At 38.0% G+C, this 16,108-nt stretch overlaps 1 protein-coding gene across 1 annotated transcript in view; it reads left to right on the top strand.

Annotated features, from left to right (window-relative positions):
• Window positions 1–15,483, top strand: part of Hells (helicase, lymphoid specific) — a 43,126-nt gene extending 27,643 nt beyond the window's left edge. Inside the window, exons 13-22 of the mRNA XM_017803182.2 lie at window positions 3,101–3,262; window positions 4,788–4,927; window positions 5,015–5,153; window positions 8,575–8,658; window positions 8,734–8,853; window positions 10,310–10,426; window positions 11,077–11,236; window positions 11,940–12,036; window positions 12,901–12,977; window positions 14,939–15,483. Coding sequence (XP_017658671.1) covers window positions 3,101–3,262; window positions 4,788–4,927; window positions 5,015–5,153; window positions 8,575–8,658; window positions 8,734–8,853; window positions 10,310–10,426; window positions 11,077–11,236; window positions 11,940–12,036; window positions 12,901–12,977; window positions 14,939–15,033 — 1,191 coding nt within the window. The 3' untranslated portion in view covers window positions 15,034–15,483. The remainder of the gene's footprint in view (window positions 1–3,100; window positions 3,263–4,787; window positions 4,928–5,014; window positions 5,154–8,574; window positions 8,659–8,733; window positions 8,854–10,309; window positions 10,427–11,076; window positions 11,237–11,939; window positions 12,037–12,900; window positions 12,978–14,938) is intronic.
• Window positions 15,484–16,108: the final 625 nt, after the last annotated feature.

Raw genomic sequence — 16,108 nt, 5'->3', positions numbered from 1 at the left:
TTACCTGGACTTTGCCCATTTTAAAATACATCCTTATTTTCCCTCATGGTTTGCCATTTTGCTTATAAGCCAGAAAGTGAAAGTGTGTCCTTTTATACACTATTTACTGATGCCCCTTGTGTGATTGACTTCCTTATGTGGCTAGTATCTAATCTATTTGTGCTTAATGCTTCCTACAATTCCTATTTCATCTTACCTATCTTCATGTTAGACAAAAAAGATTTCAAAGATTTCATGGTCTTTTTATTTTTATTTTATGTGTATGAGTGTATTGCCTGCATGCGTGTGAGTGCACCTGTGTCATGCAGTGCCATAGAGATCAGAAGAGGGCTTCGGATTTCCCGGAAATGGAGTTAAAAACGATTCGTAGCCGCCGTGTGGGTGCTGGGAATCGAACCCAGGTCCTCTGCAAGAGCAGTTGGTGCTCTTAACCGCTGAGCCATCTCAAATAAAGTGATCGTTACGTTGTCTGATTGAACCCTTTGTTGTGGTGGTTATTATTTGATGGACCTACTTAAATTTTTTTTTATTATTTTTGTTTTCTTTTTGAGACAGTATTCTCCCTGTAGCCCAGCTGACCAGGCTGGCCTTTAACTCAGAGATCCATTTACCTCTGCCTCCCAGAGTGCTGGGATTTAAAGGCATGCGCCACCACGCCTGGCCCTAAATTTTTATTATAATTCACTAAATTTAACCTGAATATACAAGTAATAAACTTTCATATACTCATCCAGACTGAACAATTTATCGATAATGTTGACAATTGGGGTGCCCTATTATTAGAGAAATTTTGTGTAGTGTGATTCGAATTTACATTTACAAAGCTTCTATGCATTACACCTGGTAATATTTTATTTATTTATTTTTTTGTATCTTATTTTATGTGTATGAGTTTATGTTATGCCTGCATGTAAGTGCATCCATGTTGTGCAGTGCCTACGGAGGACAGAAGATGCCATCGGATCCCCTGGAACTGGAGTTATGGACAGTTGTTAGCTGCCATGTGGGTGCTGGGATTTGAACCTGGATCTTCTACAAGAACAACCAGTGTTCTTAACCACTGAGGCATTGCTCCAGCCCTACCTGCTAATATTTTAATGAATTATCTGTGTGATGGGTAGTCTTATTCAGAATAAATACAGCTCTGCATCTCCAGTGTCTCTCTTTAGTCAAATTCATTATTTTTATATTTCCAAATCTTTTTTTTGAAGCAGAATTACAGCTACTGCAAGGTAGACTAAAACTGTAGCTGAGGTTAACCTTGAACACCTCACATTTCTGCCTATACTCCTGAAGGCAGGGTTTCTTGGTGTGTGACACTAAGTTTGGTTTATGTGGTGCTGGCCTCATGCATGCTGGGCAAGCACTCTAACATCTACATCCCCAGCCCTGTGTCAGTGTTTTCTTTTTGAAAGGATTTGGGCTGGGCATGGTAGTACATACTCTGGGGGCATAGACAGGAGGATCACAAATTAAAAGCCAGCCTGGGACATAGAGCTCAATGTCAGGCTGAGCTAAATAGCTCAGTAGTGGTGTCTTCAGAAATCCTGTCTTGAAAGAAGTAGGGGTGAAGATGTAGCTCAGTAGTAAAGCTCTTATTGAACATCCATAAGGCACTGAATTTGATCCCCAACAGCACAAAAGCTAAAAATGATAAATGGTAAAAAGTTTTCAAATTATGAAAACAGGCTGGGCATGGTGGTACATGCCTGTAGTACCAGCACTTGGGAGGCAGAGGCAGGCGGATCTCTGTGAGTTCAAGGCCAGCCTGGTCTACATAGTTCCAGGACAGCTGGTGCTTACAGGGAGACCCTGCTTCAAAAAGAGCCCCCCCCCAAAAAAAAATTATGAAAACAGGAAGAAAAGTGAAAATTTCCTTTATTTCTGTTTTTCTGTTGTACTTGCTCTTCCTTTTGTTTCTTTTTGAGACAGTCTCCAGCTGGCCTGCATCTTGCTATGGAGATTGGCCTGGCCTCTATCTCACAGAAATCCACTTGCTTCTACCTCCTGAGTGCTGGGATTAAAGATGTGAACCACCATGCCTAGCTTTGCTTTTCCTCTTCTGTATAAGTAACATTTTCTTTTTACCTTTCATCTATTGACTTGTTTATAGTGTTGGGCTTGAACCCAGGGGATTGTGTAAGCTAGCAAGTACATGGCCAGGAAGCTGTACCTCCAGCACTGTGCCTTAGAAAAAGCATGTATCCTAGCAGATATGTTATATCCATGTCTTTAAATCTGTAGCATTGCTTCTTCTATAGATTTGTCATTTTAGATAGTATCTTTTTTTTTTTTTTTTTTTTTTTTTTTTTTTTGGTTTTTGTGAGACATGGTCTCCTTCTAGTCCTAGCTGGAGGTGTCTTGAATTTGCTATGTAGACCAGGCTGGCCTTGAACTCAGAGATCCGTCTGCCTCTGCCTCACAAGTGCTGGCATTAAAGGCGTGCCACCACCACACCCAGCTAATTTTCAATATGAAATCTAACTTAAGGAATCATTCATGTCTTGTTGTTGTTGCTGTTGTTTTGTCTTTTTGAGACAGGGTCTCTCTGTAGCCCCAGCTGGCCTGGAACTCAGTGTGTAGACCAGGCTGGCCTTGAACTCAGAAAAATCTGCCTGCCTCTTCCTTCTGAGTGCTGGGATTAAAGGTGTGTGCCACCATGCCTGGCCTGGAAACATTCTTACATCTCTAGGTTGGTTCCCTTTATACTAGTCTAAAACCTTTAAAATTTGTGGTCTAGGCTGGGAATTGTGATGCATGCCTTTAAGCCTAGCACTTGGGAGGCAGAAGCCGGTGTTTCCTGAGTTGGAGGTCAGCCTAGTCTATATAATATAATGAGTTCCAGGCTAGCTGGGGCTGTATAGTGACATCTAAGAAAAAAAAAAAAAAAAGTGGGCTGTAGTCAAGAACTTTTAGAAGTATAAATATTACATTATCTCAAAAGGTCATTAAGTTGTTTAGTGCTGTGGATAGTGAGTTTATCATTAAGTACTAATGGGAAAATGTCAAGGGGGCATTTGAAACTCAGTATTTTATAGAAAGAAAATATTCTCTAAAAAGGAATAATTAATGCTCATACTTGTTCATGCTTACATTTTAGATTCTAACCCCTTTCTTACTGAGAAGACTAAAATCTGATGTTGCTCTTGAAGTTCCTCCTAAACGAGAAGTAGTTGTTTACGCGCCTCTTTCAAACAAACAAGAGATATTTTATACAGCCATTGTGAATCGTACAATTGCAAACATGTTTGGATCTTGTGAGGTAGTATGGGTTTGAAATAACTGTAAATGAGATGGCATATACATTTCATGATTGATTTCAATTGTATGTCTCCTCACCTGTTTTCAGGTGAATAAGGAAATCCAAAAGCTAAAGTTGCTTCCTATTTAGCTCTAATCTGCTAAAGTTTAAGTGATCATCTGTTCATTATTTGCTTTGTGGTTATGTGAAATACTTGTTCAAAACTTAGTGTTCCTGTATATGTAAGACCCTGGGTTTTATGATCCTTCGTATTGTAAAGTTAAAAAAAAAAAAAAAAAAGTTCTGTCTCAGATTAACCATACTATACCATTTCCAGAATGGACCTTGGGAAGTTTTTTTTTGTGTTGTTTTTTGTTTTTGTTTTACATTGGCATATATTAATTGTACTCAGTAACAGGTTTCACAAAGATTTTCATTCAAAGGCCAGGCATGGTGGCACATACTTTTAATTCTAGGCAGAGGCAGGCAGATCTCTGAGATTAAGGCCAGCCTGGTCTACACAGCAAGTTCCAGGCCAACCTTGGCTACATAACATAGGGAGACCGAGACCCTTTCTCAAAAAAAAGGAAAAAACAAAAAAAGGTTTTCATTCAGGTATATCATTTATTTTGATCAGATTTAGGTTTCGTATGTCCCTACTCCGATACTGCCCCTAGAAATCTTTTCCCCTCTCCTTCCCTTTTTCCCTCCCTTCCTTGAAATCCATTTTAAACAAGCATACAATATTTAAGAATCACTATTTTCAAGGCTTATCAATGAGATCAGTCCCTCAAACTATTTGGTTCCTTTATAGGAATAACTAAGAGAATTCAGAGTATTTGAAATTCCCATGTAGCATCCAGTGTATTAAAAGAGTTGCCGTGGGGCTGGAGAGGTAACTTGAACACTGGCTGCCCTGCATTGGTCCTAGGTTCAGTTCCCAGCACCTACATGGTGGCCAACAACCATCTATAACTACAATTCCAGGACACCTGACGCCCTCTTCTGGCCCTTGAGGGCATTGCACACACTACAGGCAAAATAGTCATAAACGTAAAACTAAAATTTAAAGGAGTTAGTATGAGAAGTATAATTATGTCACAAAATATTAGGAGACTCGTCTTGAAACATGGTCTCCCCGTAGCCTCAGCTGGCCTGGAACTCACTATGTAGACCAGGCTGGCCTTGAACTCACAAAGATCTGCCTGTCTCTGCCTCCCAAGTGCTGGGACTACTGGCGTGCACCACCACGCCTGGTGGAATTGGGAGACTTAAAAATTTAAAAGTTTAAATTTTTTCCTTACTAAGCAGCTTAAAGTACTTATTTTGAGATTGTCAGAGTTATAATCAATTGTATTCAATGTTTTCATTTGTCTATAAATTTTCTATAGATCTGGTAATTTTGACTTTGAGAAATATAACTTGAAAGAAATATCTTTAAATGTTATATATCATTTTGTACATAAAATATATAGAACTTCAATATGTGAGTTTTTTTTTTTTTTTTTTTTTTTAAAGATAATGCTTTTCTTGTATTCCCTTTTAGAAAGAAATAGTTGAGCTAAGTCCTACTGGACGGCCAAAACGGCGAAGTAGAAAATCAATAAATTACAGCCAAGTAGATGAATTCCCCAATGAATTAGAAAAACTAATAAGTCAAATACAGCCAGAGGCAAACAGAGAAAGGTATGTGTTTAAAAGCAAAGTTTGCTATTTAAATTGTGTTTTTTATATTTGTCATACTTATATTTTTATGCTTTATGTTTTTGGTAGAACTGTTGCAGAAGTGAATGTCCCTGTAGAATCTGAAGTTAATCTGAAGCTGCAGAATATAATGATGCTTCTTCGTAAGTGCTGCAATCATCCATATCTGATTGAATACCCTATAGACCCTGTCACACAAGAGTTTAAGGTAAATACCATTGAGTAATGGACTGTTTTGCTTCTGCAGTCTTCTTTATTTGAGGCAGAAGATTCTGTTTGATTTATTTAAATGCTATGCTGTTTTCTTTTGAAGTTTTATTTATTTTATTTTATTTTTTGTCTTTTTTGAGACAGGGTCTCCTTGTAGCCCCAGCTGTCCTGGAACTCATTATGTAGACCAGGCTGGCCTCGAACTCACAAAGATCCACCTGCCTCTGCCTTCCAAGTGCTGGGATTAAAAGCATGTGCCACCATGCCTGGCTTATTTTTATGTTTTAGTTAACTGTGTTGTGTTTGGGTTTATATGTGGGTTTGTACACAGGTGTTCAGTGCCTGTGAAGGCCAGGGGGTGTCAGATCCCCCGGAGCTGGAATTACAGCTGATTCTGAACCACCAGATGTGGGCACTAGGAACCAGTTTGTTTCTCTGCCAGATGAGTTATGTGCTCTTAACCACTGAGCCTTTTCTCCACGCCTACTTATGCTGTTTTCTGTATGATATTATAATATCCGAGTAAGCTGTGACAATCCCCTGCTTCCAAATATAGAAAACCTTTATAAGGGTTAGAATTATGGTCATTTTCTGTGTGCTAATATTTATTGCTAATATTTATATATTTTATATAAATAGGTAAGAATTAATTATCGTAAGTTTAGTTGAAACAACCTATTTCTATAATCTTGATAAAGCTGTGCTTGGTGTTAAATGCCTTTGATCCCATCACTTGGCAGGCAGAAGCAGGCAAATCTCTGAGATCCAGGTCAGCCTGGTCTACATAGCAAGTTCTGGGCCACCTGAGCCTGCAGGGAGACCCTGTCTCAAAAAGACCCCTCCTCCCCCCAAAAAGAAACTCGGAACTCTAGCTCTTCATTTTAGAAAAAGTAGTGTTTTTGACAGTGTCTTGCTATATAATATAGCCCAGGCTGGCCTTGAACTCAGTGCGGGGATTAAAGGCTCAGACTGTGCTCAGACTATTAGTCACTTTTTTCATGTTCATTTTACTTCTTAAAATCCAGCTCATAAAGTCTCAAAAAAATAACTATAAGGAATTCCAAAATTTATTAGAATTAGGCGCTATTAGATTGAATGAAATTTTATTCTTGGTCAGTTGATAGAAAAAAAAAAACCACAGTGTTAAAAGTTGTTCTTAGTAGTCCTTATATGTTTTATAGTTTACAACAGAAGGGGAGTATTGACATTTGAGCCAAATAATTCTTAGGGTAATGTACTGTGTTGGTATGGAGCATTTAGTAGCATCTCTAACCTGGATACCATGAGTGTGCGCCTTCCTCACTTGCGATAACCAAGAATGTCTCTGTTGTTCCTATATATCCCTTTAGATGAAAAGCAAAGTTGAGAACCACTGCTTTGTACTCTTATTTGACTAAGGAAAAAGATAAAATTTGCTTAACTCTGTGAGGTACTTTCATCAAAATAAAAAAAAAATTTTTTTAATTTGTGTGTTTGCGAATGAACATGTGTGTGAATACCCGAGAAGGAAAGGAGGGCAGAGTGTTGGATCTCCTGGAGCTAGAGTTAAAAGTAGTTATGAGCCACCTGATACGGTACTGGGAATGAAACCAGTCCTCTATAGGAATAGCAATGCTTTAGTGTGGGGCATGGTGGCGCACGTCTTTATTTAATCCCAGCACTTGGGAGGCAGAGGCAGGTGATCTTTGAGAGTTTAAGACCAATGTGGTCTACATAGTGAGTTCCAGGCTAGCTGGGGCTACAGAGAGACCTTGTCTCAAAGGCCAAAAAAAAAAAGAGAAAGAATAGTAGTGCTTTTAACTGCTGTGCCATTTCATCAGACCCAGAATATATATTTTTTTTTAAAAACTTAAGCTGGGTGTGGTGGTGCACGCCTTTAATCCCAGCATTTGGGAGGCAAAGGCAGGCTGATCTCTGTGAGTTTTCAAGGCCAGCCTGGTCTCCATAGTGAGCTCCAGGACAGCTGGGCCTACAGAGAGACCCTGTCTCAAAAAGACAAAAAACAAACAAAAAAAAACTTACTTTGGGGCTGGAGAGATGGCTCAGCAGTTTAAGAACACCGACTATTCTTGCAGAAGACCCAGGTTTGAATCCCAGCAGCTAACAGCTGTTCGTAACTCCAGTTCCAGGGGATCTGACAGCCTCTACCATCCTCTGCGGGCATTGCACAACATGGGTGCGCTTACCTACATGCAGGCATAACACTCATACACATAAAATAAAAATAATAAATAAAATTAAGAAAATAAAATAAAAACTTAGCTTGTATGTGTGTATGTAGATATAGGCTTACATGCATGCCACAGCAGGCATGTGGAAGTCAGAGGAAAACTTTGTAGTTGGTTCTCCTTCCATCTTCATGTGGATTCTGGAGACCAAAATCAAGTTTTCAGGCTTGTACACACAAGTGCTTTTACTTCGTGGGCCATCTTACAATTCCTAGTAAAAAGTTTCTTTAACCTATTGCTTTCAAATTTGAATGTTTTCTTGGCTTTTTTTTTTTTTTGGTCTTTTTGAGGCAGGGTCTCCCTGTAGCCCCAGCTGGCCTGGAACTTACAGAGATCCACCTGTCTCTGCCTCCTGAGTGCTGTAAAGGCCGCCTGGCTTATTTTCTTTTGTTTCTAAGAGTTCTGGTAGCATTTTTTTCAATTCTTTTAACAAATATTTTTTATTTATTATTTTTATATGTATGAGTGTATTGCTTGCACATAAGTAGGTTCACCCATGTCATGCAGTGTCTGGAGGCCAGAAGAGGGCGTCGGATCCTCTGGAACTGGAGTTATGGATTGTTGTTAGCTTCCATGTGGGTGCTGGGAAATGAACCCAAGTCCTTTGCAGGAGCAGCTAGTGTTCTTATCCACAAAGCCATCTTCCCCCCCAACCCCCGTTTCGTTTTTTTAAGAAAGGATCTCATGTATCCCACGTTGACCTCAATCCCTGTATGTAGCTGAGCCTGGCCTTGGATTTTGATGCTCCTGCCTCTACTTAAGTGCTAGGATTACAGGTATGTGCCACCATGCATGGCCTTAGAAAGACTTAGATAGATTCATAGTTGTACTCGATCATTGGTTTTACTCTTTCCATGTATTTTCCTTGAAGAGTAACATAATTTAAAAATAAGGTGCATTTTATGATTTGTCATTAAAAGTAGAGCTGCTGAAAAAAATTGAAGTATTAAGCCGGCCGTGGTGGTACACGCCTTTAATCCCAGCACTTGGGAGGCAGAGGCAAGCGGATCTTTGTGAGTTAGAGGCCAGCCTGGTCTACATAGTGAGTTCCAGGACAGCTGGGGCTACAGGGAGACCCTGTCTCAAAAAGACAGAAAAAAAAAAATTGAAGTATTCAAATGTTTTTCATTTTATAAAATATATACTTGGTAATTATAGTGATAATTTTTTCCCTTTTTGTTCACTTTCAAGATTGATGAAGAATTGGTAACAAATTCTGGGAAGTTTTTAGTTTTGGATCGAATGCTGCCAGAACTTAAAAAAAGAGGTCACAAGGTAATATATTGTTTGGAATTTTTATCATTTAGCTTCTTATGAATCAATATAATTATTAAAGTATTTAAATTTCAGGTGCTGGTTTTTTCACAAATGACAAGAATGTTGGACATTTTGATGGATTACTGCCAGCTTAGAAATTTCACTTTTAGCAGGCTTGATGGGTCCATGTCTTATTCAGCAAGAGAAAAAAATGTAAGACCATACATACGAGTTTCTTTTTTGTATCTTCTATTTTGATCTTGGATAGTATGTAAGATACACATATAAATTGACAAGAGGCAGGCATGACCAGTGACCTTGCAAGAACAAGTATTTTAAAATGTTCAGTACTAACGAATCATAGTGTTTGATTTTCATATCTGTGCATAAATATGTAACCACCTGGCACTGTTGTATATATAAAGATATCCTATTTAATTACCACTTAAGAATAGGATAACTGGACATTGTTTGCTGACTTTATCCCAGTTCTGTGCTTTTTATTAGGAAAATTTCAAGCATGTAGTAAAGTTGGAAGAATTTTATACTTAGCTACTATTATTCTACTTAGACCTTGCCATTGATATTTTACTGTAACTTTTCATCATATACCTATGATAAATCCATAGCATCCATGCCACATTCCATCCTCAGTTTTTGTTTTTTAACAATTTGTGGCCATGCATGTGGCCTGCTTATTTGTGGGTATCAAAGGACAGCTTTAGGTAATTATTGTATCCTTCCATCATCTGAGTACTACATGATGGGTTCCAGGGATCAAACTCAGGTAGTCAGGATTGGAGGTAAGCACCTTTACCCATTAAACTGTCACACCTTCAGTGATTTTTGAGTGAGTTTTCTTATACAGTACAAGACAACTTTAAACTTGCAGTATTAGCCCCATTTGGCCTCAGACTTGCATTAGTCCTCTTGCCTTAGCCTTCTGAGTGTTGGAATTAGAAATGTGAGCCACTACACATGGCTATCTGTCCTCTTAACACATTTAAGTTATGGATGGTATAACTTTTTATTAAGTTTACATATCATTAAGCAAATGAAAATATGTATTGTTGGTTTTGACATACATATATGTTTCATAGCACTATTTAGATAGAAATTACCTTCTGCCCCGAAAATGTACTTCCTCCTAATCAGACAACTCTTTCCACTGATCCTCTATTTTCATGATTTATATGTGTGTGTGTGTGTTTATGGTATATAGACATGTTTGTGTAATTGTGTATGTGCTGGGGCGGTGGTTGACATTGGGTGTCTTATGTGAACCTTGTGGATTGACTAGGCTGGCCAGCCAGTGAGCTACAGTGTCTCTTGTACTTCCCTCTATTCTACCAGCTATTAGAGACAAGGGCCACAACTCAATCTTCTACATGGGTGCTTGTGATGTGAACTCAGGTCCTAATGTTTACTTGGCGGGTTCTTATTATTTCAACTTCTTGTGATAATACTGCTAACAAAATTAAAATATCCTCTATAATATAAATGCTTGAAAAGCAAACTTTACATAAGCAGATATTTTATTAACTGTTGTGATTATTTCCTGGTTCTGTTGGGGAAATTTTCAACATTGGTTATTAAAAACAATCCCCTTTATCCCAGTCTTGGTTAGTTTCTCTTTTAATTTGTTATGGTTATATCCCTTTTGCTTTAGATTTACAGTTTCAACATGGATCCAGATGTTTTCCTTTTCTTAGTGAGCACACGAGCTGGTGGCTTAGGCATTAATTTGACTGCAGCAGATACAGTTATCATTTATGACAGTGATTGGGTAAGTTAAACAGCTGACTATATTTCGCCTTTGAAATTTTTTCTGTTTTTTATGTTTATAAATGTTTTACCTGCATGTTTGTAAGTGCACCCTTGATATGAAGTGCCAGCAGAGTTCAGAGGAGGGCATCAGATCCCCTCAAACTAAAGTTACAGATGGTTGTTACTATTGTGTGGGTGTTGTGATCTGAACCCCAGTCCTTTGCAAGAGCAGCAACCAGTGCTCTTAACTGTTGAGCCATCTCTCTATCTCCTGTTCTGAAATTCAAATCCCTCATTAAATAATGCTAGAATTCATTTATCTATTTAGAAAACCACTCAATTTCGGACAGGAATCATTTAGTTTTCAGAATTACATTTATTGTGTGTGTTTGTGTGTGTGTGTGCATGTGAACGTGTGCATGCATGTGCCATAGCATGCAAGCGGACCATCAGGCTTGGTGGTGTCTTAGTCATCTTACTGGCCTCTATATGGAGCAAGTGTCAAGTGTTCGTGAATAGTAATTTATGAAGCCATTCTGGAAGCCTACATTGATTTTAGGTACCATTAAAAAGTTTCTCGTGGATCATTTGCATTTATTATTAATTTATCATGCATTTAAGTTAGCTTTAACCTAATACTCTTAACTCTATTTTCTTATCAACTGTTAGAATCCCCAGTCTGATCTTCAGGCCCAGGATAGATGTCATAGAATTGGTCAGACAAAGCCGGTTGTTGTATATCGCCTTGTAACAGCAAATACTATTGATCAGAAAATTGTGGAAAGAGCAGCTACTAAAAGAAAACTGGAGAAACTGATCATCCATAAAAGTAAATGATTCTTCCTTTTTTCTAAAATTTATTTATACCATTACTTTATGTTCATAAACGCTTTGCCTGCATGCCTGTATGTGTACCATGTGTATGTCTGGTGACTGCAGAGAACAGAAGAGCATTATTTTGTATGTGTTATTGTTATGGTGTGGGTAGGTGGGTTCCCATGTGTGTAGTTCAAACTTTATATGGGTTTTTGTGACCCCTGAAGAACAGATCCTCAAACGACCTTAAAGAGTAAAAATAAATTGGTTTATCTGGGCCAACTGTATGGCCTTAACCCAAAAGGAAAGTATAACCAAAGATTAAAGGGGCCAATATAATTTTTTAAGAGTCTATATGCATAGCTAAAGGCTACATAACAAGCAACAATGCCAGATAGGAGATACCTTCTTTTGAGTTGTTGGCCAGGGTGGCCCAAGGGACTCCCAGATAGTAACCCAGCATAGAACTGGGAAAATGAACAGCAGACCCCAATCTTATCCAAAGGAATATTGACAACTGATTGCTGCTAGATGAGGAAGAGCTGACCTTCCTAAAACAAAGACCTCTAGATAGGCTGACTAGATTCACCAGTTGGACAAGTAGTGGGGAACGGCTGAGGGTGCCAACAACATAGCAGACAGTAGCAGGGATATCTCATTGGGTTGTAATATTATACTTTTAAAAGGAATTTTAATATCCTGAATTTTTCTTCTAGATCATTTCAAAGGTGGTCAGTCTGGATTAAATCAATCTAAGAATTTCTTAGATCCTAAGGAATTAATGGAGTTATTAAAATCTCGAGATTATGAAAGGTAAATTGTTTTTTTTCATTCAAGCAGTTTTTAATGGAAGTCGAATGTAAGACACTCTTTACTTGCATCTTCTTGATGATTTCTTCCTTGTATTTGCCCTTTTCCTTTCTTACTTGATGAGATTTGGCTGTCTGCCAGAATCTTTTTGCAGTCTTTGTCCAGCTTTAGGCTGGTGATAACCACCTTATTGGTGTGAATGCCCACATGGACACTTGGGCCAGCATTTTCCTGCTATACTTGCTTGATGTAGATGACATATTTCTTCTGTACACCTGGGCCACTTTGCCAATATGCTGACCTTTGTAGTGCCCTCATACAACCTGAACTTGATCATCCTTTCAAATGAGCATAGGAGCTTTGGAAAGAGAGGAGGACATAGTCTTCCTCTGAATGTGAAAAGGTGCGTTGAAATAGCCTTTTACTGTTCTTGCTTTGGGCTGAAGTCACAGGGATTGAACTTCATTTTGGTGGCTGCCACTTTAGCGATGGTTGCGAAAGGAAAGCCGTTTTGTTTTTTGAGACAGGATCTCACTATGTAACCCTGGATGTCATGTCTCCCCCTGTAGACCAATCTGGCCTTTTACTCACAGAGATCATCCCCCTTTGTCTCCTGAGTGCTGGGATTAAAGGCATGGGCCACTATGCTTTTCCTTTTTAGAAATTTATGATCCTTCTGGAACTGGAATTATGGACCCTTGTGTTGCTGCCATGTGGGTACTAGGAACTTAAACTGGTTCCTCTGCAAGCCTAACTAGTGCTCTTGACCACTGAGCTGTCTTTCCAGCCCCTAGTAAACTTTTAATTTAGAAAAATGTAATACGTAGTTGTGGTGTATTCTTACATTTTTGAATGTTCTTTTTATAGGGAAATTAAAGGATCAAAGGAGAAGGTCATCAGTGATAAAGATCTAGAGTTGTTATTAGATCGAAGTGATCTCCTTGGTAAGTTTTTTTAAAATGATAATTTTGAAAAATACCACAGAGACTAGCATAATAAAAATCCTGGTTCCGTGTATTCAGCCATAATCTTTCCCAACATTTTTACTCAGTCCTGTTTTGTTCATGTTTTTGTTTTGTTGGAAAATGAAACTCTTAATTTCAGTTGTCATGGCATTATAACCACAAGTACGTTTTTACAAAATCTTACTGTCACACCAAATCTTTGGTGTTTTTTCTGAGTTAATCTTTGTAAGAACCAAGGTCATAAAATTTCAAGAGTGTTGCAGTTCTAACTTACTTATTTTGGGTTTGTTACCTATTAGAGTTGTTTTGTTTTTGTTTTTCTTCTTTTTCTTTTTCTTTTTTTTTGGGTAGAAAATTCTGAATTCTTTTGCTTTGCTTTCCATTGTCAATTGTTCCAGTGCCATTTGTTTAAAAAAATTATTGTTTTCCTGTTGGTCATCTTTATCGAAAATCAGTCGATTATGAATTTGGATTTTTTTTTTTTTCTGCATTTTTAATTCTGTGTGGGTCATTTTGCTTTTTTCTTTTTTTGGTTTTTTTGAGACAAGGTCTCCCTGTAGCCTTAGCTTTCCTGGAACTCACTATGTAGACCAGGCTGGCCTGGTTTCAAGGTGATCTGCCTCCCTCTGCCTCCTAAGTGCTGGGATTAAAGGCATGTGTCATCATGCCTGGCTCTGTGTATTGATTTCATGCTAATACTATACTACTAGATTACTGTAGCTTTGTGAGACATGTCTTTTTATTTCTTCTGTAGATAGTTTAAGGTATTCTGAATTGTTTGCTATTTATGTGAATATTAACTTGAAATAGTTTAGGGAAAAGTGAGATAGAAGGACAACAGTGTGACCAAATCCTAAGTAATATTATTGATTACAAAAAATCAAAAGTTGGGGCACAAGAGATGGCTTAGTGGTTAAGAGCACTGCTGTTCTTCCAAAGGACCTAGGTTGAGTTTCTAGCACACCCACATGGTGTGGGTAACAACATTCCTAACTCCAGTTGCAGGGGATTTGATGGCCTCTTCTGGTCTATGTGGGCATTTCATGATTCAAGTGCACTAATTAACTACTAAACTCAAGACTAGCAAAGGGTAATAGCTGTCACTTTTACAGTTAGAAGGAAGTCCTAAATAATCAAGATAATAGACTAGAGGAGTAAAATAAGAATTGAAATTGCTCTCAAGGATGGGATTACAGGTGTGCACTACCGTGTCCAACAGGATAAAGAATTATGAAATAAAATACAGAGCTCCTGGGGCTGGAGATATACTCAAGGAGTATGCTGTGCAAGCATGAGGACCCGAGTTCAAATTCCTAGAACTTGTATAAAAACTGGGCTTGGATACAACCATTGCATATGGTGTAAAGATGGAGACAGAATTGCTGGTGTTTGCTAGCCTTTGGCCTAGCTTCAGGTTCATTGATAGACTGTCTCAGGGAATAAAGCAGAGAGTGAGAGCAATGAACAGTGGACGATATCTTCCCCTGACTTTTGCTTTGTGCCTCCTGGAGTATGTGCATGTATGCACACACACCTGTGTATACAGCACACACAAAATACAGGGCTCACTGCGGAAAAAAAAAGATTTTTGTTAATGTCAGATTCTGTGGAACACATGACACCATAAATAAAACTTTGCACTGTTTCTGAATGGTTATGAAGCTGACTTTCAGTGTCTTCTCAAAATAACCATAATTGTCCCTTTTATAATGTCTCTGAGAACATAGTTCAGATTACTATTCTGTCTATAGCTTTGTATATATGTGTCCTAAATTCAAAAGGAGATTTTGACTAGGAAAATGATAATTCATATTGTTTCCCATGTGTAATAAAAACAAAACCTACGTTTCTGTAGGTTTTTATATTGAGACACTTGTTATTGGAAATCTCTTGTGATCGCTACACTTTAAAAAGTATCTGTTTTAATATTTCTCTCTCAGATCAAATGAAGGCCTCAAGCTCAGTTAAAGAGAAAACGGGGATATTCAAGATACTAGAAAATTCTGAAGATTCCAGTGCTGAATGTTTGTTTTAAATTAGAGCTAAAAGATTGCTTTTAAAAATTCTTATTATATCTATCTGGTAACTTACCTATTGGATTTGAAATCCAGATTGTTCACTTTATGTTTTTGGATTGTATCAGTTTATATGATGTAACTAATAATGTTACATGAGATTATAATTTCCTGAGTTTTATTAAGCACAAAATGGTTATTAAATTTGGATTTTCAATAATTTTTGAGCTTGGGTAGTACTTTTGAGTATTGTCTACTATGTACTTACCCATTGCCAGATTTACGCAGTCTTCCTGTGGAAGTTTAGTAAATGTTTTCTCCTTATAGTAATGTAATTCAAGGGGTTTTGGTACTTCAGTTTTGGAGTAGGTTTTTGATAGAAGTGATTGATTGAAATTGTACTTTCTGTTACTGAAGTAAGAAATTGTGACTCAGTAAGATGGTTTACCAAATAAATGTTTATTTTAATACGTTCTCATCAAATTATTTGTCAGGAAACTTGTAGTTTAGTTAAAAATAATACCCAAAGGCATGACTGAACTGGGATTCAACTTTATTATGGTACTTGGCTTCATTCACTAGAATTAGTATGTCATACAAAGATTTCAACAGAGATGGCCCAAACTGTAGGATCTTGACAGAAACCGAGAATTCAGAATGATAGTATATGTGCAAAGAGAGGATAGAAGTTGAGTGGAGGGAACTTGAAAATTTAAAGGAGTGCAGGTGCAACTAGAGAGAAAGAGACAAGACCTACAGGTATAAGAACCAGAGTCCTTAATAGAGGAGCATAAAGGAACAATTTAGCCCCTGCATGAAAGCTTAGAAAACAGTGAAAAATTCCTGAATATGCGCTAGTAGAGGGAGGGGGCAAGCTTACAGAACCATGCTTTTTTTTTTTTTTTTTTTTTAAATTTTATTTGTGGGGCTAGAGAGATGGTTCAGCACTTAATGCTGAATGTTCTTGCAGAAGACCCAGGTTCGAGTCCCAGCACCCACATGGCAGCTAACAACTGTCTGTAACTCCAGTTCCAGGGGATCTGACGCCCTCTTCTGACCTCCGCGGGCATTGCATGACACGGGTGTACTTCCATA

Source organism: Nannospalax galili, unplaced genomic scaffold (assembly GCF_000622305.1).
Source record: "Nannospalax galili isolate Female #2095 unplaced genomic scaffold, S.galili_v1.0 scaffold1027, whole genome shotgun sequence".
Classification (NCBI taxonomy): Eukaryota; Metazoa; Chordata; class Mammalia; order Rodentia; family Spalacidae; genus Nannospalax; species Nannospalax galili.
Note: the sequence above shows the minus strand (reverse complement) of the source record. Positions and strands in the feature narration are given on the sequence as shown.